This window comes from Glycine max, chromosome 3, assembly GCF_000004515.6.
Source record: "Glycine max cultivar Williams 82 chromosome 3, Glycine_max_v4.0, whole genome shotgun sequence".
Taxonomy (NCBI): Eukaryota; Viridiplantae; Streptophyta; class Magnoliopsida; order Fabales; family Fabaceae; genus Glycine; species Glycine max.
In genome coordinates, this window is record NC_016090.4 from 44,435,076 (window position 1) to 44,462,171 (window position 27,096).

General features: G+C 30.0%; 3 protein-coding genes across 9 annotated transcripts; 1 reads left to right on the top strand and 2 right to left on the bottom strand.

Moving 5' to 3' along the window:
* Positions 1-324: 324 nt before the first annotated feature.
* LOC100814830 (homeobox protein knotted-1-like 1) lies at positions 325-6,423 on the top strand. 6 transcript variants are annotated; one of them, XM_003520744.5, is made up of 6 exons: positions 325-481; positions 849-1,118; positions 1,269-1,379; positions 1,636-1,786; positions 4,732-4,988; positions 5,945-6,423. In XM_003520744.5, exons 2-6 carry the CDS (start codon positions 867-869, stop codon positions 6,095-6,097), a joined length of 924 nt encoding a protein of 307 aa, XP_003520792.1. In that variant the 5' UTR covers positions 325-481; positions 849-866; the 3' UTR covers positions 6,098-6,423. The 6 variants fall into 6 exon arrangements, with proteins under 6 accessions (XP_003520792.1, XP_006577211.1, XP_014629472.1 ...); XM_006577148.4 differs by having other exon boundaries at positions 330-481; positions 824-1,118; XM_014773986.3 differs by having other exon boundaries at positions 347-481; positions 884-1,118.
* A 4,216-nt stretch (positions 6,424-10,639) lies between these two features.
* On the bottom strand, positions 10,640-11,885 carry LOC100794250 (nicotianamine synthase-like protein). The gene has a single exon (NM_001317568.2). It carries the CDS (start codon positions 11,812-11,814, stop codon positions 10,849-10,851), a length of 966 nt encoding a protein of 321 aa, NP_001304497.2. The 5' UTR covers positions 11,815-11,885; the 3' UTR covers positions 10,640-10,848.
* A 9,506-nt stretch (positions 11,886-21,391) lies between these two features.
* Positions 21,392-23,547, bottom strand: LOC100794770 (uncharacterized). 2 transcript variants are annotated; one of them, XM_041014201.1, is made up of 3 exons: positions 23,314-23,547; positions 22,322-22,388; positions 21,392-22,245 (listed from the first exon to the last, which is right to left on the bottom strand). In XM_041014201.1, the coding sequence occupies exons 1-3, from the start codon at positions 23,381-23,383 to the stop codon at positions 21,642-21,644; spliced, it is 741 nt and encodes a 246-aa protein (XP_040870135.1). In that variant the 5' UTR covers positions 23,384-23,547; the 3' UTR covers positions 21,392-21,641. The 2 variants fall into 2 exon arrangements, with proteins under 2 accessions (XP_040870135.1, XP_003521663.1); XM_003521615.5 differs by lacking the exon at positions 22,322-22,388 and having other exon boundaries at positions 21,392-22,228; positions 23,314-23,545.
* Positions 23,548-27,096: the final 3,549 nt, after the last annotated feature.

Below are 27,096 nucleotides of genomic sequence, written 5' to 3' on the forward strand. Positions count from 1 at the left end.
AATTTAGTTTTCAAACATGTTGTTATCACATGAAAATGAAATGAAGCAAAATTTGAAGATTAATAAGCGTGCGAAACTTTGTGAATTTATTTTCCTCGTTTGTAATTCTAGGGACCCACGTATTAAAGCTGACCAATGAAAGAAGGTTACGTTGCAGTGAGTCATTTTCTCCGGTGAGAATCTCACTCAGTCACTGAGACAGTGTTCTACACATACGTACGGCCTACACTGACACCACCTACATGATGCATCCACATACCCAAATGACTTGACTTCACACACTTGATCACTGTTCAGCATTCACACTTCACAGTTCACATACAGACACACTCACTTCACTTACAAATTCCCAATCCGACACACCCCCACCTTCCTTTCTCTTTCTTTCATTCTACTGTTCACTCTCTCATCACTTTTATCTGTCCTCTTTTATTTTGTTCCTTTTCCCAGGTCTTCTTGGAAAAGAAAAGTCGTTGTGCAGGTACCTTCATGCTCCAACTACTTCCCCTTGCTTCCTCGTCATTATCATCATCTGTAATTTCGTATTAGCGTACACTACACACACTCCTCTTCCTAGCTGCCTTCACAGCAAAATACTGGTACTATTATTACGTATATTCTTCAAGTTTAAGTAAATTAATTAACATTAATCCTTACACAGGCTTACTCCTATTTGTTTCCTTAGGATATGATCTAATTAAAAACCTCATTATTTTGATTAGAAGTATCATATCAATATTGGAGCTCTGCTTTGTCCTAAAACTTGCTTTCTCTCTCTCTCTCTCTCTCTCTCTCTCTCTATATATATATATATATTATATAGGGTGTAATATCCACTATATATACAGACCCCAGTGGAGGAAGTGATGGAAGCAGTTTACAGGTTGAAACCTCTTTTGCCTTGTCTAGAGGAGGAAGTGGTTAGAGTTGGGAACGCTACTACTTCTGAGATGCGTGTTGGATCAACGGCTAATTGTTGTTACCTGCAGCTGGAAGCTCCTCAACAGAATAATGTAACCGAGTCATCATCAGATATGTCAGATCGGATGATCAAGATCCAGATCGCAAATCACCCTCTTTATCCAGATTTACTCTCTGCATATATAGAATGCCAAAAGGTCATATATACTTTATAGAGTTAGTTTTCTTTTTCTTATTGTCTAAATTAAGTTGTAAGAAAAGATGCAAATTATATATAGTAATCCCCTTGTGAATATGAACTGTTGAATACTAATTACTAAATGGTGGTAATTGTTTTGAAAGCTAAGGTTGGAGCACCGCCGGAACTGGCATGCCTTCTTGAAGAAATAGGCCGAGAAAGCCACCGCATGAATGCTCGCCGTGAGATTGTGGAGGGTCCTGAACTTGACCACTTCATGGTATGCATGTTTTAAAATTTCTTTTACTTTTTTGAGTTGCTTCCAAGAAAGTAGAGAGATTGAAAGAAAATGATCAAATCGTGGTGCCAGTTTATTTATTTATTATGATTAATTTTCCGGAAATCAGTTAGATGGATATTTGCTTTTCTTTTTCCTTAATATTAATATAGATAGATACATGCACATATGGGTCAGCTAGGAATTCTTGTGCTATTTCTGAAAGAAGATTTGTATTGTTGTTGTTGGTACCTGAAAGGAAACATTCTGCGAAGTTCTTCATAGATACAAGGAGGAGTTGTCCAGGCCCTTCAATGAAGCGACGTTATTTTTGGGTGACATGGAATCACAACTCAGCAACCTTTGTAATGGAACACTAACAAAGTCATCGGATAACAACAACCGCTCCGGTAAATACTCGATTGCCTGCTATTATCAGTGACTAGTGAAGTTAGTCTTTAGATGAAACTCAGGTTCTAAAAACTAACAAAGAGCTACCGTAGGTTTTTTCTCAATTACTCAATATATATATATATATATATATATATATATATATATATATATATATATAAATTCTGGACATGACCCCATTATCTTTCCTTGTTCATAGTTATTATTATTTTTTTCTGAGGTCTGGACCTAGATGGCCCCATTTTGTACGTCAAAGATATAGCAGATTCAGAAATATTTAATTTGAACATCCACCCCCGCTATTCTCCTATTAAATTTAATAGAAATTATATTTATATAATCTTTAAGCAGCTGATTGATGTGATTGAAAGAGTTAAAAGAAAAAAAATATATATATAATTACTCTCTATACTTATACAACTTTTACATTTTAATTGATGCGCTTACAAGTAATTAGTTTTACTTCATATTACTCGTTTTAGTGCATATGTACATTCACTTTTTTAAATCAAAATCATTTTAGTTTCTGCTATCCAAATTGTAGAGGATAAAACAGATTAAAAAATGTATATTGCAAGGATTAACCCAAGTTAAAAAGCACCATATGTATAGCAATTCAAAAGATAATTTTTAAATATAGAAACTAAAACATAAAAGTTGTACAAGTATAAGGATCAGATTTAATTAAAAGAAAAGATAATGATGTAAAAACTTTTATTTAACTAGCACATTTATTATTAAATTTTAATTTGAAGAAAAAAAAAGTTTTAGAGGAGTTTCATTTTACCCATAGGCGTCAATTTAAATAGATAATATCTTCTTAGTGAGATATTGATTTTGGTTCTGGAGATCTTAAGCCAGTGTCTCATTTGAGATTAGATGTTTAAGAATTGAAGGTAGGGAAAATTGCTAAAACAGTCTTCATGAATTAAAAGATTTTAGATTGAGATAAGATATCTTGGTGGTTAATTGAGAGTGTTGAAAAAAAAGTAAAAAGTAAGAAACAATGTAAAGGGTTTTAATGCCTACACGACACGAGTGCAATAATGTTAGAAATTGGATAAGGTATTGGAAGGTTGAAAATGAGATGAGAAGAGTTGTGAATTGGATACGATAGTTTTTTAGGAGTTTTACCGAGATCTACAAGAAAGAACGGAGAATGCAAGATATATAAGCTGACAAAAAAAACCTGTAATATGAAAGGATTGGAAATTCAAGAAGAGAAACAAAAATGTAGCTTATTATAGTAGAATTCAATTTGGAGTGGTAAAAGAAACCCTTAAGTTCAAGGTTTATAAGATATGTATGATGGAGTATCTATTAATGTGATAATTGTTAGAGGAAAGAATAAAGAAAGACTTTTCTACAAGAGTACATATATGTTTGTGTTACTTAGGGCTTAACCATAGATAGTATCAGATATGCTTTCTTGGGATATAAAAAAATATCTATATTTAAATGCATGCCTTTTGCCTATAATATAATTCTGATTGAGGAAATAAGGCAAGAAGTTAGATCCAAACTTGAGTTTTTGACACAAACATTGAATCAAAGGATTTTTACTTGAGTAGGAATAGATGAAGTATATGCATTGCAAAGAAAATGATAGAGAAATTAATAAAGATATAGTCACTCAAGTTGGGTGATTAAACTGGAAAACAACATTAAGGGTTTGTTGTTATTGGAAAGTATTTACTAAACTCAAAGAAAAGTTAGTTTTATCATACCACAAATAGAATATGACCAATTATATATTTTATGTAGTAAATGTTAGACTTTGAAGGGACCAATTAAAAAAAAAGAGTACAAGTAATAAAATTGAGTATATTAAAATGGATATGTGACTACGGATAATAGGATAAAATACAAAATAGTTCTATACCAGAAGAAATTGATGCGACACTTATCAAAGAAAAGATGATAGATGATCTATTAAAGGGATTTTGACACGTGTAAAGAAGGCTACTAGTTAGATATACAAATGAGGACTGTAGATTGCGTGGTTGTTAGTCTCATGAAAAGTAGAAGAAGACCACAGAGGATGTTAGATTTTTTTATTAAAAGGGATCTTATGCAAATAATATTGTTTAGAATTTGGTTTTTAACTAAGTTTAATGATATGGTGTGATGTATAAGATTGACTTCATTTTAAAAATAGTGTACAAATTGATTCTAACTTAATTATAAGAAAATTTTAATTCATTTTATTTTCTCATAAGTATTTATGGAGTAATTTATCGAAGACCGGATCCAAGGGTATTATATGATAGATTGGGTGTAAAATAAGTACATTAGGTATTCTCTCTATATCCATCTATGGATAGATATATAATGAAGTAGTAGGTGTCCACGAAAAGAGAAACGGCATTGTGCTTTCTGTTAGCTTTTTTTTAAGGGCAGCTTAGTCGAGTTGTTGTGTCCTAGCAAAGGAAAGTCAGTCCTAAGAAAACGTATATAGATCCCTATAGTTGAAAACATATATTGAGAACCATCTTAGTCCAATGTCATCACATATATGATGCTACGAGGAAGTAACAAAAAGGAGAAAAAAAGGAAAAACAAAATGTTAAAGCCTGACTTTACCATGTAATAATAATAGGGTTTATATTTCCCTGTATACGATCACTCGATCAGTTACTTTTTTTTTGAACCGCCACTCGATCAGTTACTTTTGTACGTACATGGTGATCTCGTTTACCTAAAGCCTTGCCTTTACTTCAGCAATTTGTTCTCTTCTGAACTACACGGCGTCCCTGTACTTGAGTTGAGGGAAATAACAAGTTTGTCTGTATATGTATGAAATTTCCCTCCAATTAATTAAGCTCCTTAATAACAAGTACTTGTATTTTATGTATGTGTTGGGAACCACTGAAAATCTAATTTTGTGTTAAGTGTCCTTTTTGACATACATACTGAGTTTCCTTTTGGTTTGTATTTTTGTCAGATGAGGTAGCTAGTGGGGCATCAGAAGAGGAATTAAGTTGTGGGGAGATGGAAGCATTTGAAGATCATGTATCTTCTTCTGTAACTTGCCCAAGTGATCAAAGGCTTAAAGAAATGCTCCTTCGCAAATACAGCGGCCATTTTAGCGGTTTGAGAAAGGAATTTCTAAAACGAAGAAAAAAGGGTAAGCTACCAAAGGATGCAAGGATAGCACTCATGGACTGGTGGAACACCCATCATAGATGGCCTTATCCTACGGTAATTGCATTTAATATATATCATGCATAAAGCACACTAATGTGAGATATTTATGTCATAACGAAAACTGTGCTCCTCTTTACTTTCCATCAGTCCAGATTAATTTGTGTGTGTGAGCAAATTATTGATCTTGATTTACGTTTTTTTCTTTCTTTTATAGTAAATTAACACTTTTTTTTATCAACAAATATTAGTTGGTAATTGTTTTTTTTTTGTTAGTGGGGGAATCAAATCAGCTACCTTTTACTACACAACTAATCTTGTAATTCCGTACATTAGCACTTATGGTAATTGTGTGGTAGGATGGGCTCAACTATGCTTGCTACAGAAAATGGGGATGAAATGAAATGATGAGTTTGGGGACATGGTGTTGGAGAATTTGATAGGAGCCTTTTCAGTACTTGTTCATCTGAACCTTGTCTTTTTGTTTACTTACGTTTACCTACCTAACTACGAGATGCCTGAAATTTTGTCTACCGGTCGTGTGCACTTGCAAAGTCACACTACTCACTAGTCTATAATTGAGCAAGCATAGTTACTAGGTTTAATTGCTTATTTGATTTTTATATATGTAAAATCTTTATGTAGTCTTTACACTTAAAACAACTTTTTTTTTCATATATTCATTTTAACTCTTTTTATAGCTCCTGCACATACATTTTTTAATCTGATTTAGTTCCTACAATTTTAGAAGACAAGGATCGATTAAAACAAATTAAAAGGTACATATACAGAAACTAAAATATTAAGATTGTACGGGTACAGGAACCGGATGAATGATTAGACATGCTATCTACAGCAATGTCTTTTGAAACACTGTTTTTAGCATTGCTATTATTGTTTGAATGAATTTGATGTGGGTATAACAAATTGCACTCTATAACATTTCTATTTAAGCAAAAGACCGATCCAGCCTATTTGATGTGAATGCCTTGAAACTGTTATCAATGATACAGGAAGAGGAGAAAGTGAAGTTGTCAGAAATTACTGGACTGGATCAAAAGCAGATCAATAATTGGTTCATCAATCAGAGAAAACGTCATTGGAAACCAACTGATGACATGCGATCTGCCGTTATGGACGGCATAAGAGGACCTATGTTGTTTTAATTCTGGAAAGTGGTCCTCAACGATCTGATTCTGAACTTGGAATCTTTGCAATTGCAGGAGTAATGTATATGTATTGCATTCCCTGTTATACATGATATACTAAATTTTGGAGTCTGAACTGATGATTGCCAGGTGCGTTTGGCTAATATACTTATCAAATTTGTAGCTATGGTAGTGTAATGCGTCATTGTAGTGCAGCATTTCTGAATCTTTTATTACTTTTTATAACAATGTCATGCTGAAGAAAGAAAAGAATGGATCTTCCTCTAGGTAGCAGCTCTTTCATTATAGTATTTCACAAAAATTATTACTGAGCTTAGTGATTATTAATTCTTGGGGTATAAATGATTTTACATATAGTACAGTAATGCTACTCTTAATTAAAGTTGGGTAGGGTGTAACATGAAGCACTAACAGAGTAATTTGGCTTCGGCCACCTCCGATTCTAATAAAAAATAAGAAAAGCACTAACACACCTAAAACATAAGACGGAAATATACCTTGACGGAACGAATAATTTATACTGATAACAAGATCATAGGTATTTCATGGAAATCTTCTTTACCTTTGGCATTTTAAAAATAGAGGGACTACAAATAGAAGAAAAACTTTATAGGGATTATAAATGATTTTTTGAAAATTTACGACGATCAAAAATATATTTTACAATAATTTTTTTTATTCTTAAATTTCGTTAGTGGAAGAATTTGAAGTCACCATCTATCCCTCATTCCTTCTTCTCCTTCCACCACTTTGTCACCTTATAACCCCTGCTCTGTAATTTGTGTTGATGTACCTGCAAATGAATTGAAATGAAGCGAAAAGAACCAAAGATGATGTTAACGTAAAATATATTTTTGATCGTCATAGATGATGTTTCTGCTTGAGGCACCGCTGCTTTTTGCTAAAGTTTCTTCTTTGCCTTTTATAAAATTGAGTTGAGATTGGAGCATTCTTTGCTGCAAAATATCATTAACTAATTGTATGAAAAATACTAATGATCAATTGATCATATATAGGACAGATGACTACAAGTTTTTTTACATTGAAAGAAATTTTCATTTGACAATTAAAGACTAATTGTTCTGATCAACACGACCCAATTGCTTGCCACGGGTGTCGAATTAATTTCTTTTTTTTTTTTGTCATCTTCCTCAACTCACTCTTTCAACTCGAAATCTCAACACAAATTTTTCGGCCACCTTCCTTCTTCCTTTTCCACCCCCACTTTCTTCTAGCTACTCTTCTTTAATTTGCCTCATGGAGTTAAAAGGTTGGCTTAATAATAAAAGGAGGAGAGAATGAAAGGTTGTGGATTGATTCTCTCACTAACATACAAAACTAACAATTAACAACTTATATTTATGGATAAAAAAAATGCCTCATTCTCCCATCTCAAAACTCCAACCCTCCATTTTTTTAGATCACTCTCCTTTCCTCTCCCACTTTTTTTTCAGCTACCTTTCTCTATCCCACGCTCCTATCTTAAAATCCTGGTCACCCTCATTTTTTCCACTCCCCCATCTCAAAACTCCAACCTCCAATTTTTTTTTGTCACCCTCCTTTATCCCATTTTCCCATCTAAAAAACTAAGTTCCCATTTATGATTTGAAAATTTTATTTCTTTAATGGTTGCTATTTTTTCATATGATTCATCTTGCTATTCAGATGTTTGGTCACCTTTATCTTAGATTTATATGGTCTTGATTCTTGCACAAAAAGGAAAAAAATTATTTTGTTGGTCATTTTTGTATGGGCTTCGGCCCTTTAGTTTAGAACGGACATGGGATGGAAAAAAAAAAGGAGTTCTCTTTTTTAAAAAAAAAACAAGAAACAAGTTTTTTCTTTTTGCAACACTTTTGATTTTTATTTCAAACAAATGAAAAGATGAAAGAAACATTAGCAGAATGGGTTGTAGGATAGGTATGGGCTTTCGGCCCTGTAGGTTCAAGTAGAGAAGAAGGGAATTTTTTTATAATATTATTGCTATTTATTATTATGATTATTATTATTATTATTATTTAATTAATTTTATATATATAATTAGAAGAAAAGAATGAACGGACGATTAAACCTTTAAAAAGGGCTTTGGCCATGTTAGATCTAACTAGGAGATTGTTTTTTTAATTTAATAGATACAAAGAGTTTGGAAGGATGTGGTCTTTCGGCCCTTTACAAAAAAATCCTGATTTTTTTTAATATTTCATAATACTAACTTTAATAAATATTTTAAACAAATTATGTAATAAAATAAAATATTTTCTAAAATTATTTATATGTATTTTTTTAGTTCTAAAAAATAATAGAAAAATGTATTTTCTTCCATAATAATTAGATGTGATACATTCAATTTTTCTAAGTGTTTAAGAATTTTTGAAATTTTTAATATGTGTTTTTATAGATATTTTTCCAATTTATATACAAAATAATAGTTATTAGATAAATATATAAATAAAAAATTAAAATTATATATACATAAATATATATATATATATATATATATATATATATATATATATATATATATATATATATATATTACACGAAGATTTATTTTATTTTAAATGGTGTCTGTTTAATGGTTAGTCATATTATTTCACACGGTATCTAATAATAGTCACTTTATTTTAATGTTTCTTTCATGAATGCGCCTACATCATTTCAATTTTTGTCTACTTATGTAAGAATTTATGCTTTGATTTACACGTTTATAACTATAATTTGCATAATACATTATATATCTATTAGAGTGAATCCACACGGCTGTTTAAATGGAACAAAGAAAACAAACATCAAATTGAATGATTTTTCTTTTGTTACAAAATTGAATGAATGAATACATGCAACTCTATTTTAAATAAAACAAAATAGCTCTTTTAATTTAAATGAAACTATATAACTTTTCGTGTTTTGAAAACATGTCACATATTGACACAACCTTGTCATGTCAAAGGTTGACTATATATATGTGAAGTAATGAAACATTTACAATAACTTCAAAACTTATATCTGAATCACTTATCTAATTAATATCTGGAAGCCCTGAGTGGTATATATGTGTTCTTTAAGCATTGACATAAAACATTGCCATCACGCGGCTTGATTTTTTGTTAAAATTAAAAGGGGACCAACTGTGAAAATATCATCAAGATTCACTTTTGAAGTATACCCATATGGACAACTAAACGACCATAGCGTCGTATATTCTAATTTTACTAACTAATAGACCAAGCATATAAAAGGAACTAGATACAAAAAGAATAACTTTCTTAATTGTCTTCTGATAAACTCAAAAGGCATACATGCATGATTAGAACCCAAGAAAAGTCCGGTCTTTCCATTTATGTGGATATTTTTTTATTCTTCGTCAATTTTCCTTTTAATTAACATGACATCATAAGCCATCATTTAGTATTGGACTATCAGAACGGATTGAGTAATCTATGAGATTATAAATTCAAATTGCAATCACCTCACCCCCATCAAAAGAAGAAGAAAAAAAAAGCATTAATTCGTATCTTAATGGAATATATGCCTCGCGAGATAGTTAATGATCAGAGGTACAGTGATGCGAAGATATATATGCTTATATATCGATTCCTCTCTTAGCTTTTCTCATGTCAAACTGGTATCTGAAAATGTCATCATCAACATATATAAGTATTACACCAAAGGCAAACTTTGATTGATCAAATACAGAGAAACGACATATAAGTAGGCATCCTTTAAAAGCAAAGTAATCTTTGATTTTATAGGCAATATCTGCTAATATGCAAGAGAGGAATTGGAGGACTTTCTCTTTTTGAGTGATTGCGATTTAGTGGATAATGAAGTAAAAGCGCTACGAAGGCAGCTTTACTGATATTCAAAAGAGGAAAAATTAGTTAAGAATCTTATATAATTAAGCACTTGTTTGATTCAAAAGTTAGAAAACTAATTTACAAAGTACACGAACCAGTTGGTGTAGACTTGTTCCAGTTTACTAGTTTGGAGTTCTAATCTTGAAAATATAGTTACATTAAATATTTTAAAAGAGTTTTGAATTTTGTTTATGGTAATCTTATTCAATTGATCTCATTCAAAAAAATTCTGGTATTAAAAAAATCATACTTTCAAATAAGAACACACATTCTAACATAAACATGTGATTCAGATTAATTTACAAATACATTTTAATCACATTCAATGATTCAAAATTAATTCGACTAATCTTTAAATTTAACCCAAACCAAGAAAAAGTCGTTGTTGCTATTCCATGACCATCCTTTTAATGTGATTCAGATTAGTTTAAATACGCATTTCAATCTCATTTTTTGATTCAAAATTAACTCAACCAAACTTTAAATCAAACTAACACATAAGCTGCTCTTGTTGCAATTCCATGAACATCCATTATGCCAATCACGATGACGTTACGCATAGTAGCTTGCTTAATGAGAACAATGAATTGAAGACGAGCAAAATCAGTGTACATGAAACCATAAACATGCTATATATGCTAGCATGCATGCCGTTATGGCTTTGCTCGAGGAAGAAACGATCTACAATACATAATAATCTCTTTTCATATTTATTGCAAATTTAAGAACAACATTATGTAAAACACTTAAGTTTTGCTCGATGTGATACAAAACAGTCGGACACAATTAAGTGGAAATATTTATGTAACTATAAGTTGCTACCACATGACCCCAGTAATCTCCCATCTAAAGCAAGACAAGGAGTAGATAAATAAAAGAAAAGCATGCAGTTCACGAGAGTTGCTCCTCAACGGCCAATTCCTCAATCATGTTCCCATGGTTGAGAGGGTTGAAGGCTTGAATCTCGGAACACTTGTTAGGTAGGATCATAGAGCCAACAAGGGCTTGCTGATCAAGAGAGTGCATAGGCACAGGATGATATAATTTACGTGCGATGACAACCGAATTGACGACCTCATCGGAAGGGTGGAACACAGAGAGAACCTCAAAGCCTCGAAGATCACAAGGCTCAACCACAGGGTAGAGAAAAGCCCTTGCCCCATGAGCACTCCTCAGCATAAGAAGTGCCCCAGGGTTCATGTGCTTCCCCAAGTGATCAATGATTCGGTTCTTCCCTTCCTTGTCCATCCCCACAAGTGCTGCCAAGTAAACAACCTCGTACTCCTTCAAAGCGGTCGACACTTCCAATATGTCGTTGGTGTGAAAAAACATGCGCTTGGACAAGTCAGGGTCTGAGGAAACCAAGCGCATGGCGTTGGAATTGGCAGAAGGGTCCATGTCATAGTTGTGGAAAGTGGTGGAAGGTAAGTGGTTCGATGCCAACACAATTGAGGTAAGAGGAAGGGGTCCCGAACCCACGAAGGCAACTTTGGTTGGAACATGGGTGCAGTGTTGGCTAAGGATAGTGAACTCAAGGAGACCAAGTTTGAGGTAGTTGGAATAATAGGGGAAAATATTAAGGTGGTGAAGAGGGTTTTGGTATGAGCCTAGGATGGTTGAGTAGTGGCTCTCTAAATGTCCCTCGGCTTCACCACATAGTTTTATAAGGTGGGATCGAATGTCTTGAACGGTTTTGTTTAGCTTTGTGACTTCGATTGGGCTTGGGGGTATGCATGTCAGGACTAGTTTGGTGAAAAGCATGTCGACATTCTTGCAAGGTTTGAGACTCTCGAGGCTTGAGATTTGTTCATAGATCGAGCACACTTTTTCAATCAACAACTCTTCCTCGCAAACCATGTCGACACTATGAGGTAAATTATGGTATGGGCAGACTCAGTCTCAGGAATAGTTAGCAAACACTTTGCAATGCTCAAAGGAATTCAAGGATCAATATTTATGGCCAACTGTGGGCTCCACTCACTTCAGGCTTTGGAATTATCTTCTTTTTTTTTTATTGTATTTTTCGGATATTGTTATGCGGTGAAATATGTTGCTTCTTCTCCTCCGCTCTATGATTTTTCTTAACATTATCATTCAGATTTTATAGGTCTTGTAAACATGAATTCTAACTTTTTAAAATATTACTGTAACTATTTTGGTGTGAAAAATGTTTATAATAAAAAGTAAGAACATTGAAGCTGTCCAGATTGTAGCCTAGTTTTTTAGTTTTTTTTACTAACATTTAATTGCTAGACTATCCGACAAAATTATGTAATTTTTGTTTAATATTTTTAAGACTTGTGTTATTTTTATACAACAAATTATATAATAATATTATTTTCTCCATCTTTCTTTATCATATCACTCATCACATTTTATACCTCTCTCTCACACACACATTAATGTAGAATTTGTTATACAAATAATAAGATTTATATCTTTAACTGATAAGAGAAAAATTAATGTTTTCGAATATCATGCATGAAGCACCAAAATATGAAACAAGTTCTAACGCCATATACACACGCACTCAAGATCATATGATAAAATTCGAACTCTCTTTTTACTTGGATAATTAACACACCTATAATGTATATTTCAAAAATAAGGCAGTGCTGCAACAACTTATATTATATTCCTCTTGACATTTCCTATAAATTAAGAGGATATGCAAAAGAAAACACACACATGCACACAGAGAGAGTAATGCAAAAAGAAACTATGTATTGTATCAAATGTTGTGTGGACTAACTTTGATAAATTTTTTTGTTCATAAAATAAAAACTATTTAAATCAAATACAAGGATGCTGTTTTGAACTTTTCAATACCAACAGGGATATGGGTATAATGTGAAAAATACAATGCGGGTTCTAAACTAAAATTTTAGAGAAGCTCTAGACTTCGTAAAATTGTTAGTAAACACAGAAAATGTTGATAAGATGGAAAATTAACCTTACGATATAAAAAAGGAAAATAAAAACAACATATATACTATTGTATTTAATTATTACAAATCTCAAACGTTCCATGTCCGGGGGGAAAAACTGTGAAATAAGTTTAGAATTCAATAAGTTCTTCAGTGTATGAAGTTAGCAATGATGATTCATCCAAGACCTCATATCCTAATGGCTTTTCTGAATTCAATAAGTAGTTATATTTATTGTGTATATTTAATTATTTATTTTCTTACAAGCCATAATGAACAACTAATGATAAAGAATTTAAATAATTTATTGGGTAAAATATGTTTGGGTTAAGTAGAATTTGAAAAATATTAATTTTATCTTTATAATCTTTTTATATTAATTTGATTCATAAATAAAAGTTATTTTTTTGTCTTTAATAATAATTACATTAGACGATAATCTGAAGTGACTAATAAACTTACACATATAATTTGATTATAAATAAATATTTTATGATTGTTAAAACACTCAAAAATGAATTAAATAATTTATAACAGTTAAACAATAAAAAAAATACAATTTTTTTCACTCTTTAAGCGATTTTTTCATAATTTTTTGATGAGATTAAAAAAAAATTGAAACAACAGTAAATTCTAGTATCTTTTAAATTCTAGTATCTTTTAAGTATACTTAAAAAGATAGAGAGATAAAATAATTAAATCTATTAATCATGTTAAAGACTAAATTTTTAATGAAAATCAATAAAAATATGTTTTATTTTTATAGGGATTAAATTAGTATAAAAAATTTATGAGGATGAAATTAATTTTTTAAATTTTAGATGAATATCAAACATATTTTAGCTAGTTTATTTTTTGAAATATTTATATCATTGGCGTGTTGTGTGTCTCTATATATTCATTATTATACAGTGCGCCTAATTTGTACAATTGATTTAATTATTTATTCTAAGAATGTCCGTTTATCACTCCTTTTCTTTTCTAGCTCGCTCGCATCCAGCATGAAAGTATAGGCCGTACACTTGGAAAATGAGCAGTAAATTAGACTGTTGGGATTCAAGAGAATACCATTCATCCAATACTTACAAAAAGGGAATACATTATCATATGATGATTTGCAAGTTGCCGCTCATGCCTATTCAGCATTTTTTTTAAAGGAAAACACATGTGATCTATGTAAGAAACTTGTGTTTTTAAGTTGAGTCATTTTAGTTAAGTTTATGATTTTAAAAGTAAATATATAATTTATCATGTAATCCTTTTCACAATTATGTCATTTTTCATGAGAAATTATATCTAAACAGTTTAATATTACTCACTGTTAACAAATAATAGATACTCTTATATGTATGGAAAAATGACTTCAAATTAAAAAGTATGGGTATAGAGCTACAGTTTCGATATTTGACCTCAACCTTTGATTCCGAAATGCTTTTGGTTTCACACTGTTACAGTTGCTTTTTGGTTAATTCATTATAAGGAGTCGAGCCCCTAATCAAAGTTTGATCGAGTAGGTTGTCATTTTCATTATAAATTATATTTATGATTTTAAAAGTAAATATATAATTTAACATGTAATCCTTTTCACAATTATGTCATTTCTCATTTGAAATTATATGTAAACAGTTTAATATTACTCACTATTAATAAATAATAGATACTCCTATATGTATGGAAAAATGACTTCAAATTAAAAAGTATGGGTACGGAGCTACAGTTTCGATATTTGACTCAACCTTAGATTCCGAAATGCTTTTGGTTTCACACTGTCACAGTTGCTTTTTGGTTAATTCATTATAAGGAGTCGAGCCCCTAATCAAAGTTTGATCGAGTAGGTTGTCATTTTCACTATAAACATGAAAATACCACTTACGTTAGTTGATTTAATAAGAAATAGATGGTAAGATCTAAGGCGATGAAAAACCATAAAGTGGACAATTAACATAATATATATTATTACTTACTCTCTTTACAATTCCTTTTTATTATTAAGTAAATTGTATATTGTTTATAAAATAGCTAGCTAGAGATCTAGAGTAAGATATATTAAACAAAAATTTAATTTTGCCTATAAAAATTAAAGAGAGAGTAAGATATAGTATAAATAAGAATTTGAATATTCCTCTAAAGTGAAAGCTAGGATGTACTTTACATAATAAAGTGCATTTATAATAATTAGTTATAAAATTAAATACACATAATAAAATTTAAAATAAACTACAATATCATTACACTTTTAAAATGCACTTCTCTCATTTTAGAGAATTCAAATCCATTAAATAAAGATTAAAGTCTCGTTAAAAAAATATCAGATCATTTAATAATAACTTCATTTAAATGAAAAGTCATATCCATTAAATAAATATTAAGCCTCCTTACTAAAAAAATCAAATTATTTACTAATAATAACTTTATATAAATTAAATGTGTAGTTTATCAGCATAATTTCAGTTCACAATACATTAACAATTTTTGGTTATTAAAATATAAATCACTCTTTAATAGATGAACAACTTATTCAGAAAAAAAAATGAACAACTGCTTCTCTCCCCCTTCTTTGTCCAATAAACAAAAACTTAATGCATGCCGAAGTTGATTTTACTTTCATTTGTTATTGATCAATTTTGCCATTGATCATACGCGCGCATCACGTACGCATAAATATTTTATTTAATGCGAGTACTTAAGAAAATCGACTACTTGTACGGAGGAAAATGGGTTCTTAATTTCATATGTAATGCTCATTTTTTTCATAGATTTTTTTTTTTTGGAAAGTCAATATTATAAATTTACTTAAATTTAAATCTCCATCGAGTTTTCAACTACCAAACGTCAACTAAGCAATAATGATCTAGAGCTAGGATTCTCAATTTCAATAGTATTGGAAAGATACAAGGGTAACAGTTTCGTATAATTATCATATACAACTGAACACATCAAAGTATTCTTCTTAATTGTACGTATAGCAAAGTATTGTTGAGGTTATTTAATTTGCTAACAATTAATTCTAAGGTTGATTATTTGGTTAAGTAATTACTATAAAAATATCATTTACTAATGCATAAAAAATGTTAAATATTAAGATTGCTTTTTTTAGTATAATATCACTACTAAAAAAGCGTTCCTTACCAACCCACCAAATCGGTCGCTATATTAGAAAAATCAGTCATTATTTAGATCACAGACAAAAATACTGACCGAAATTATATTATTTGGTTAATATAGATCTGTAATATGTATGTGTGTATATATATATATATATATATATATATATATATATATATATATATATATATATATATTAAACTTTCGAAAATAATAAGCTATATATGCAAAGAGAAAAAAAAAATCAGAATATCAGATCATAAGTCTAGTTTTCCCATGCACCAATATAATTTTCTCTGTTGTAGCTTAAGATTCCATGTGAAGCTGATTCTATAATTTGATGATGTGATTATCATGAAATGAGTACGGAAAACGATCTACTAGTTTTGATTCATGAGCTGTACACTATTTATTCATCAACACTAGATAAAACTTAGAAGTCAGGAAGGTTAATCCTTGAAGATAGGAAAACGACCTAAAAAGTCCTTGACCTAAACTGGGGAGACTTCTTCCAATTAATATATCTACTATCAACGTAAATGATTTCCTTTACAAGATAGCTATATAGAGAAGTTCAAAAACCAGTAAAACACTAAAGCAAAAAGTCGTATGCTAATAATGTCGAGTTAAATTATCTTGGTTGATATGGTTTTTGTTTAACAAAATTAAACAATTGGTATATATATAGAGCATCAATACATCATATATACTGTTCATGTAAATTCATAATACTCATACTATAATAATTTCTTTTCGTTAAATAAAAATTATATTTAATGATAATATTAACATATAACACTTTTTAGTTTGATAACTCTATATATGCCTTTAAATTTCTTGCCTTTTCAGTTTGTCTCTTTGTATCATAATCGAATATTGTGCCTTCTTTCATTTGTTCGACACACGTGTCGTGCTTGACATTCTTTGTTATAATTGTTCGAATTTTCTTTTAATTTATCACTAGATTTTATAAGATGTGTTTAGATAGATAATTTGATCCAACATTGATTTAATAAACCCTTATAAATGAGAGCTTATTTATTAGCTTTAATTATCATAAAGTTTATTGAAATAAGTTTAAAATTGTAGTAAAAACATTACAAATCACTTTTATAAGATAAAAAAATCTTATAAATACTCCCTTAGTCTTATAAAGAATTTGTTGTAGTCTGTTTCTTATACAAGTTTTTTAAATTTGATTTAACTTGCCCTGTGCAAATTATCTCTATATAAACATAGGTAATTTGAATCATTCACCTGTTCCCAAATAGCTAATCAAATTTATTCCCATTCTAGGAACCTTGTTTTGAGTTTATTAGTTTGTGTTCCCTCCAAGATTTTTAGGTTTAATTAACCCTGCCATTAGCTAGATGCCATTACAAAATAAATAAATAAACTTATCCAACACCTTGATATTCGATTTTCATTACGTTTTTTTCCATTTCTGATCATTTTTTTCCCCACTGCTACAGAATTTGTCTTTACAAAAGCTGTAAGGACACAGTATGGGCACTAACAAAATTAAAATATGTGAATCTGATCATGTTGATATTATCATGCAAAGATATTAATATATTAATTTATCATAATTTTGATTCCTCGCCTTTTCCATCTCCATTTGAATGGTTCGAATGAGACGTTTTCATAATTCCCTTTATTTCGTGCAAGCAATTTTCATTAGACGCTTTGCCTTGTACGTTTGAAGATTTCTCTCATACCACCTTCCTTACACGAAATAAACAAATGAGATTTTCTTTTTAAGGGTGAAGAAACATTTTATAATAAATAAAATCCACCTACTGTGTTATTGGAGAGTAAATAATAACATAATTGACGACGTATGTGGTAAATTTTCCTTTATAGATTCCATCTTCCATGTCCACCAGCTACAACACTATTAATCATGGCTTGATACATAATGTGTAATTAGTCATGCATCATCCTTATATTCTTCCCCAACCGTCCATGGGTTTTTGGGACCTCTGTGGCTCTTTTAAATTGAAAGTTGGACTCACTGAGGGAAGTGGCTCCTAAGATATAGACATCAGATTTAGATGTCTGGGGTGGGAATAGACTATCGAGTTTGGGAATGTGCATCAATTAGAGATATGAACCAGCAAAAGCTACTTTTGTTCACCCTATATTCTTTTATTTTTTTATTTTTTTAGCTACCAAATTGGCCACTTCCACAATCAGATACCAGTAACACTGTAACAGCACCAAATGCGATTACTCGACGCTGAAACTAAAGGGGAATAGTGCAAAGGCACTTTTGCTTTTGCAAGAGGGTGGGGTAGAACATCAAAGAAAATGAAAGCTACAAGAGGGTGTTACTAAAATATAATAATTGACTACACACTCATATTTTTTGTATTTTTTAGTTATAAAAACTTTTTTTTTAATTGAAAGTATCTAAAATGTTATAATAACTTGATACTTTTTTTATAAAAAAAAAAGACCAAATAAAGCTATTTTTTAGAAATTAAAAAATCATAATTTGTTATTTTTTTTAGTTTATCTAATAAACTAACTCATCCTAAAACTTAAATATTATTCTTGTTCCTTTGGACTGTGCTTCCTGACTTCACCTAGCTAGCTTTCGGTTGTGCCATTCCAATTCTATTGTTTAGTAAGACAAAGATTGTTTTAAATAATGGCAGGCATGTTGGTTGGCCATAAATGAAGTCAAATATACTTGATAGTTTGTTTTATACAGACACATGTGTGGCAACCACACGGTGGCGTGTGCCAAATAGAACCACGTATCCTAAGAGTGATGCCCTGGCGTAACACTGATGCATTCATATTCGTCTGAAGAATCAGCCACGCAACCTCAAATGACACGTAACCACGACGTTTTTTCATTGATTAATTCGTCTCATGAACTAACCACATAAAATAACACGTATTGTTGATATGAGTGTTTAGTTAGTGATGAAAAGAATTAATTTCTCACAAACAAGACGAACTGAATAAATTTAAAATTGTCTTGTTGGATTGCTGTGGGAATAAACAAATGACACGTAACGACGACAATTAGCAGTAATCTAGTAACTAACGCTATAACTCTAAAGTCAAAGACTTACATCTATGCTTATAGGGATAGAAAATAACCAATTTCATGGAATTATAAGGTCTTACTGATATTTTGCATATATTTTTTTATAATAAATATCTTTTAATCTATAGTCAGAAAGGTTTTTTTTTTTAATTTCATGGCGCGGAGATTGGTATTGTGTTCAAATAAAATCTTTTTCATAGATATGATGACTAATAAAACCCTAACAACATTCTTGAAAGACCTAACTATTCATGAACTGTGCCAAGTTTGTTGGTTATTTTGCATCTATGAACGCATTAACGTGCAGGCGCTGTACCCAGTGTTGACCATTTTCCTGGTCGTAGTAGGAGCGGATGCACGTTGGATGAAGGAGGGGCAGATGTACTGCTCGCCTTAAAACTGAAGAGAATAGTTGTTTTAAGGGCATTCAACCCTATTTCCAACCACTTATTGTTTATGAATTATATTTCATGATATTTACAATATTAGTTTATACTATTTTTTTGTTAGCAAGTGCTTTTTTTGTTTGACATTTTAGCAAACATTTTTTTGTTTTATCTTGATTGGCGTTTTACAATGCTAATTGACTTTTTTTTTCAATTCCACCCTTAACAATTAATTAATGTATTTTTTAGAAATTAATTAATATAAGAGATAATAAGTATGGTATAATAAAAAATTAGTCAACCATTTTCAGAGAGCATTAATTGTATATTTTTAGCTCTTTTACTACAAACAAACGAGAATGGAGAGAGTAATATTATTTATAAAAGATTTTAAAATAATAATTATTAAATAAAAAAACATTGAATTTGATAAATTAAAGCTGAAAAAAATATTTAGTATTTCATTTTCAATATTAATTGAGTTAATAAAAGCTTTAAAACATTATGAAGTGTTTGCTCAAAGAATAAAATAATATATATCAAATAAAATTGCACATCCACGTGGGTATTCTAACATTAGGGACTAAAAGTATGGTGGAAAATTAATTGAGGATTAAAATTTGTCAAAATTAATATGAGAGACTAAGAATTAAATTCTGAAAAAAGGAGAAGCCAAAAACTTAATTAAATAAATTATTTATTATAAAATATTAAATAGTACACAATAAAATCCTAATTTAACCAATAATCTTGGGGGAAAACAATAATCAACATGCAATTCACAAATATCAAACAAATTACTTCCCCTTTGAAAAAATTAACTCACCTCAGATATCATTACAGACACCATAGTAATTGTATGTCGGATAATAATCTTTTTTAAAAAAAAATAATAATCACATTTCGAAAAATTCTTTAAGGAAGAAAATAATTATTCTCTTTAAAATAAGCTAAATTAAATACGTACTAGTTTCTAAAAGAACCTGACATAGAGCAAGCTTGTGAGTTAACAACATTACTTTAATACTTATTTTCAAGAAATTATTACTCGTGTGTCTTTTGAATTATTTTATTATACGGTTCTAAGAACATATTAAGAAATAATATATAAAATTATGAATAATAATACAAATATTTAATATCTTAAAAATGTAATAAATATGTAATATTTCATATATATATATAGATAACTTAATGGAAACAAATTATTATTTTAATTTATAATAAACAGTAAAACTAAAAGCCGATAAATTATTGTGTTATTCTCACTAACCAAGGTCGTACTTAATTAAACCATTAATTTACTATGTTTTCGCTAATTATGGTTCTAAAATAATATGATACAATTTGGTAAAAAAAAGAAAGAAAAAAAATAAGTTAAAGTTTAAAAGACCAAATGTAATAGAAAGTTACCAAATTCAATCATTATTTTTAGTTACCAATAAGTATTCTTCAAAACTAATCTTATTTGAATATTAAATTTAAACACATCTCACATAAAAAAATTCAAACAATGATTTGTCATGTTATAAGAAACCTCTCCTTTTAGGCTTTTAATTACTGTACGTACTCAACTCTTGTCTAAGCCAAACCCTACCCATTAATCATAATGAAACATCAAAACAATTTTTTTTCTCTCCAATATAATTATATCTTATTATTCAAGAGAAAAAAAAAAGATGTATGTTCTCTTACATATTATTATCATTTCCTTTACAATTTAATTGAAAAATTAATTAGCAACAAGAATCCCTATATTTGAATTTAAGAAATGTAATGGTGGAAGGTTGACCAAGAAGAGAAAAGGAGAAGCAATGACATGTAACATGTAGGAAAGAAAACCTATGAAGTGAATATGCATTATATGTTTGAAAATTAAGAAGGAAAAAGCATGTTTTATACTTTTCGTTTGGTGAATTAAGAATGTTTTCATATACAACACCTGAGCAGAAACGTTAAAGAAAAACCAATTTATAAACACTTGTAAAATTACATATACATCCAATTAAATGTAAGAAAATGACAAATATCTCAATTGAGTAAACTTACCACTTACATATACTCAATTGAGAATCTTCTTTTGTGTCGTAGCTCTGCTAGATAGTAAATTCAAAATTTATGAACATAACCTCTAGAACTGAACATAAACAGAAGTGTCATGTAAAAAGGAACTTGTAGTTGCTTCAGAATTAATTTTCTTGATGGTTAGCCTAAGTTTCTTGAACTTGGATCACTTCCAAGTGATTGAACAGAATGCAACAAGAAATGCACTCCATTAGCCACATCATAGAGCATTAGCCCTATTCTACCTCCAATCCAACTACCCAAGTGACTCCCAACAAGGTAACCAAATCTCCCAAGCCTTTGCTCCCCAAGGAAGCCTCCAGCATAAGTACCAAACAAAGTGCCACTTCCCCTGAGGAACCCTTCAGTGAGAGTACCACCATAGTAAACAGCTTCAAAAAAATCCCACCCTGAAGAGATGATGGGACCTATAATGCGCCTGGCTTTACGGGAAGCCAATTTTGCTGCCTTGTCACCTTCTTTCTTAGCATATTTTGCTGAAGCACTTTGTGACATTCCCTGCTTCAAAGCATCAACAAGGGCAGACTGCAATGCATCATGCCTTGCTCCTTCAACATGAGCAGCTCTAATATTGTAGAAGTAGAGCTTCACACTTTCCTTCACACTACATGCTAATGTTCCAGAACTCATGTCAAAGCAATTTAGGAATGTAAACTTTCCACTCTGGGATGATGCCTTCTCGCCAACTAGCTGCCTGCATTTTTCAGCTGAAATAGGAGCAAAACTGTATATTGTCATGAGTAATAATAAGCAATAGAAATAAACATTTTTCAGCTTCAGGGTTATGAGCAACAAGCTACCTTAGTATGTATAAGTAATAAGCAGACACTGCTTCTGAAGGGCTTCCACAGTTAAAGATGAAAACAACTGTACTTGAATTGTTAAATTTATAGGAAGGAACAAGTTGCCATATTAGGATCTGGCTGATCTAAGTGAGAAATTTATTTTTAAAGGGTAAAGTAATTTTTGTGAGAAGATTAATTGTTGACATTACATGTACACTTGTAGTTGTATACATATAACAAATCATGAATGCATTGAAATATTAATCGTTGATTTTATCATCAATCACTGAAATTACTTATTTTAATCTTTTACCCTTGTTACTTTAGAGGAGGCAAATCTGCCATCTTCATGATGACATAATAAAAACAAAATATATACACAAAACAAACCATGCTAGAAAAGACAGATTTATGTCCTCAATCAATTGGGAAGTTTAAGTAAGTAAATTTTCCAAATTCAGCACCGAGAAATCCTCTAAGCAATGTTACTAAGATGGGAAATGGGAACAATCATGGTTGTCCCAGAATGATAACAAAACAGCGTATTTGATGGTCAGAGAACTGATTCCTTACTTCACCCAACAATATCTGCAATTAATTTAGATATTTCTAAAAATAAAAAGAACGCGATTATGCAAACTCCCCCAAATTAATGTAATTAATTGATCCCAAAACGTTCACGAAGATAAGTAAGCAATTATTGTTCACTGTTCAATCGAGCCTCATGCGAGATTGCGAGTAATTAGCATTTGAACGATAAAAAGGATCCGAATTTTCTTTCTGGTGGTCCTTCTCTTTCCCTGATTTTCTACGCAACTAAAAAGGGTGGAGATGCAGGAGTTAAATCATGCGATGTCTGCTATATATATGAATTATGAATCTCGTTAATGTCTGTAATTAGATGACATTAATGTCGAATGCTTCAAAAAGAAGGAAAAAGGAAATTGAATTGCAACAGCAATAATAGAATACATTGAATAATAGGCAATGAAAAGTTAGGTAAGCACCTGTAATGCTAAGAGCAATGATGGCAGCGACAAAGGCTAGAAACTGAACCCTCTTCTTCTGGAAATCCATGGCATGGCAATAACGGTAAAAGGGAATCTAACCGAATTATAAATTACTATAAAGTATAAACTATGATGATAAATTAAAGATAAAGAGGCCTTGAAGGCTTCGATGAGAGGGAAGAATCTTAACAAAACATTCTTGGTTTAAGGTTCAGGCAATCACTTATCAGTTGTGAAAATGCACTACATTGATAATAGGCTGTACAATGGCCCAACAGGAGTGTTAAAATGGGCTTATTTTGGGCATCAAAATGGGCTAGTCAATTCAGCGCTGTGCAAGTCGGTGTGGTTTTATTTATTTTTTTAGTTTTAGTTTTTTAAAAATACAAAAATACTCCTTTCATTTTTTTTTATAAAAACAAGCTATTTCCATTAAATTTAGAGATTAAAAAATATATAAAATTAAAATAACAAATATACATTTTTAAAAACTAAAACATGTTTAAACCTTTTACGAATATCACCCACGTGTTTTTTCCCTTATAAAAGTTTTACCTTCATCCTTTTCTTTCAATCAACTTCATCATTTTTATGAACCGCCAAAGGTGATATCATTTTCTCTTCTTTTTTTTTCTTTTAAAATAGTATTTAATTTACATGGTTTTACGGCAATTATTTTTGCTTTATTTGGTATTCAAAACAATTATCCTTAGTATTATTTGTTAGAAATTTGTGGAAAAGAATTTCTCTAAATTTCCTCCAACTGAGACTATACAGTATTGATTGCCACTACTTCAATCGTATGACATTTCCATCCTTAAAGATGTCTTTAGCATAACAGGCTTACCATTGCCAACGAAGAATTTTACTAAGGGCTAAGGATATTTTGTACTCACGTTAGATGTCCATTGAACGTAAGTTACACTTTCCTCCTGTCATGTTGAAAAGTGTGAAACAGAAAAGACAACGCATTCTTATACATACATTGAGTGCATATATGTTTCATGTTTGGATACCATATGAAAACTCCTTCAACACCCACATCCCTAGACACAAATGAAATGAAAAAATAATTAATTCCTTTATATTTTTGAGAAAACGGCCCGTTATGTTGAGAGGTGCACCTTACGGCATATCCAGGGGCACCTTAGCCCCCCTCAATTTTTTCAATTTGTTTTTTTATTGTTAGATAATGCTAAACAAACTAATATTAATTAATTATTTATTTTAAAAAATTAATTAAATATATAAATAACATCATTGGTATGTTCTCATTGTTATTATTATTTTAAAAATTATAAATAATTGTAGTTTGTAACCAAACGATTTTATTAACCTTTTTATCAATGGGTTAAACTTACAAACTATATACAAGATTAACAACTTAATTAAATTTTGAAACACATCAACAAACATTTCATCTTTTTATCATTATTTTTTATATTATATTTGTTTCTCGTCTTTGTTTTTAATTCTTACTATTGTAAGGTTTCATTGTGCTTTCAAACCCGTGTTTAATATAAATCTTAGAAAAATAAATAAGATATCTGTTACACTAAAGATTTGTTATAATTTGTTTTCAATTAAACTTATAGTCTTGATCATGATAAATGTTTTTCTTCTTCTATTTGAAAGTTAATTATTCTTTAATGATGTTGGTTACTATTTTTCTAAAAGACAATTTAATAAGTAACACAATTTATTCTAATTAGGTATATTTTTAGAATATAATTAATAGAAATTTTTGTAAAAAATATATGGTTAACATAAATACATTTTTTATTATAAATTCATTAAAGTTTTCGGTGATATTTTGAATCGGTAATTATCATTTGTAATTTTGGATCTTTAAAAATATGTTTAATATTTTCTATGTAAATTATTAAATATTCCTAATTCATTTTAAAAAATATTCCAATATAAATATTTTTTTTGAGTTTTAATGCTTAATTTTGGCCCCCTACCATGAAATCCTGATGAATCCGCCCTGAATACGTTCAACGAAACGATTTCTCAAACCCATCAAACTTGTGACATCATATAAACCCCTTTAACGACTAATCCAAGTTTCAAAAAAAAGCACTTGCCGTTAAAGTTGATTTACGGTTAGATTCATGAGTGTAACAACAGAAAAACACAAATTCGTCCATATATTCATGGGCTCTTTATCAGATTTAGATGCTATCTTTTTCTGAGTCATGTGTTGAAACAACAATCGTTCAATCCCTTACCAATAACTGATGTTTCTTATCTTCTCTTTACTGCTCTAAAGTAGTTAAATACATGTTTGCTACGTGCTCTGGTAGCATGTGATCAAATTGCGAAAAAAATAATTCTATTATAATTTTACAATGCAAAATCTTATGTTTGCACAATGGTTATATGATAAAGTGTGAGCAATAAGTTTAAAATTTAATGAAAATGTTTTTTACCTTATAAAAAACATTATTATCGAATTAATGCAAAAAACTTGTTTAATTTCAACACATCTATTTTCAAACAAATCAAATATGTAGGCAAGTATATGAGATGTTGAAAGTCTTTAGATTTGTTTTTTAATAGCATGATATTGATGTGAAAAATTTAATTACTTTTTAGTGAGATTTTCTCTCTTAGTCACATTTTTTTAGTCACATTTTTTAAGAGAAGAGTCAGATCAATAATTTGTTGATAGATGTCTTTAAATTTATTATAGTAAAAGTTATAATACTAAATAATGTGTAATGATATCTAATAATTTTAAAAGCAATAACATGAGTGAAGTTTGTTTTTAACAATAACATGCAAACATATAACATTACAGATCTTATACAATATAGAATAACACGGCATGTCTCTTTGGAATTAAAAAGTTAAGCAAAATTTATCTTTGATTGAGTCCCATAAAAATCCTAATAGAGAAGTGAGGTGAATGAGAATCCCCTCACAACAATATACTCAAATTTAATGTTTTCAAATCTTTTAAAGGAGACCAAGAGAAAAGGTAGTGTTTAAAAAAAGGAAGAAAAAAGGTATTTGTTGGAATTATGAAATAGAGATAAAATTGATTTACTTGTATAATTTTTTTTGGAGGAATTAAATAATCACAATCCTTGCATAAATATTATTTTTTATTAGCAATTGGCTTAGGTGAATTTTAACCCCTTCTCATCTTATACAATAAAGTTAATTGTGTGGTTATTTTGAGAGAGAAAATTCTTTGCAAATTGGTCAATAAAACAGAAATGAGACTGACAACTTGATATTTGGACCACTTTATAGTTTATCAATGTTTTTAGTTTGAATGATTTCATTACAATAACTTCTTTTACTATATTAAATAAATACTTAACATTAAATGTATTTGTCATTGAATCCAACAAATACGTTTTCTTTTTACCACATGAAATCCAGCTACACGTTACATAAAGAGTTTTAAAAAATCATACAAAATGAAGGGTAGGAGTTAGATTTATTATTGCAATTTGAACATTATATAACTGGGAAAAAAGTCAATAAATATAAGAAAAAAATGAAAACATGTATGGACTTTACATAAATGAATGTGGAAATCAATTTGAATGTGAGAAAATAAAATACCTATTCATCTATATTTTATGCCATGAAATCAACCTGAACTTTTATTTCCTTCTCTTACATTTATCTACACGTCAGCATTTCAGATAGCAAAAAAATATGTCTTCTATTTAGAATCTCAAAATCACACACAAACAAATTGGCACTAGTATCACTACATACATCATAAGCCCAATAATAAAATAAGTTATATCTTTTTAACAC

What these genes read in the sequence shown, in the direction of transcription:
- LOC100794250 (NM_001317568.2), bottom strand. Translation starts at nt 11,814, where the DNA reads ATGGTTTGCGAGGAAGAGTTGTTGATTGAAAAAGTGTGCTCGATCTAT.
- LOC100814830 (XM_003520744.5), top strand. Translation starts at nt 867, where the DNA reads ATGGAAGCAGTTTACAGGTTGAAACCTCTTTTGCCTTGTCTAGAGGAG. An exon ending in GGATAACAACAACCGCTCCG is followed by an intron (nt 1,787 to 4,731) that starts GTAAATACTCGA and finishes TATTTTTGTCAG; the next exon opens with ATGAGGTAGCTAGTGGGGCA. An exon ending in ATAGATGGCCTTATCCTACG is followed by an intron (nt 4,989 to 5,944) that starts GTAATTGCATTT and finishes TCAATGATACAG; the next exon opens with GAAGAGGAGAAAGTGAAGTT.
- LOC100794770 (XM_041014201.1), bottom strand. Translation starts at nt 23,383, where the DNA reads ATGGATTTCCAGAAGAAGAGGGTTCAGTTTCTAGCCTTTGTCGCTGCC. An exon ending in CATTGCTCTTAGCATTACAG is followed by an intron (nt 22,389 to 23,313) that starts GTGCTTACCTAA and finishes ATTCAAGTACAG; the next exon opens with TTGTTTTCATCTTTAACTGT. An exon ending in TATTACTTATACATACTAAG is followed by an intron (nt 22,246 to 22,321) that starts GTAGCTTGTTGC and finishes GACAATATACAG; the next exon opens with TTTTGCTCCTATTTCAGCTG.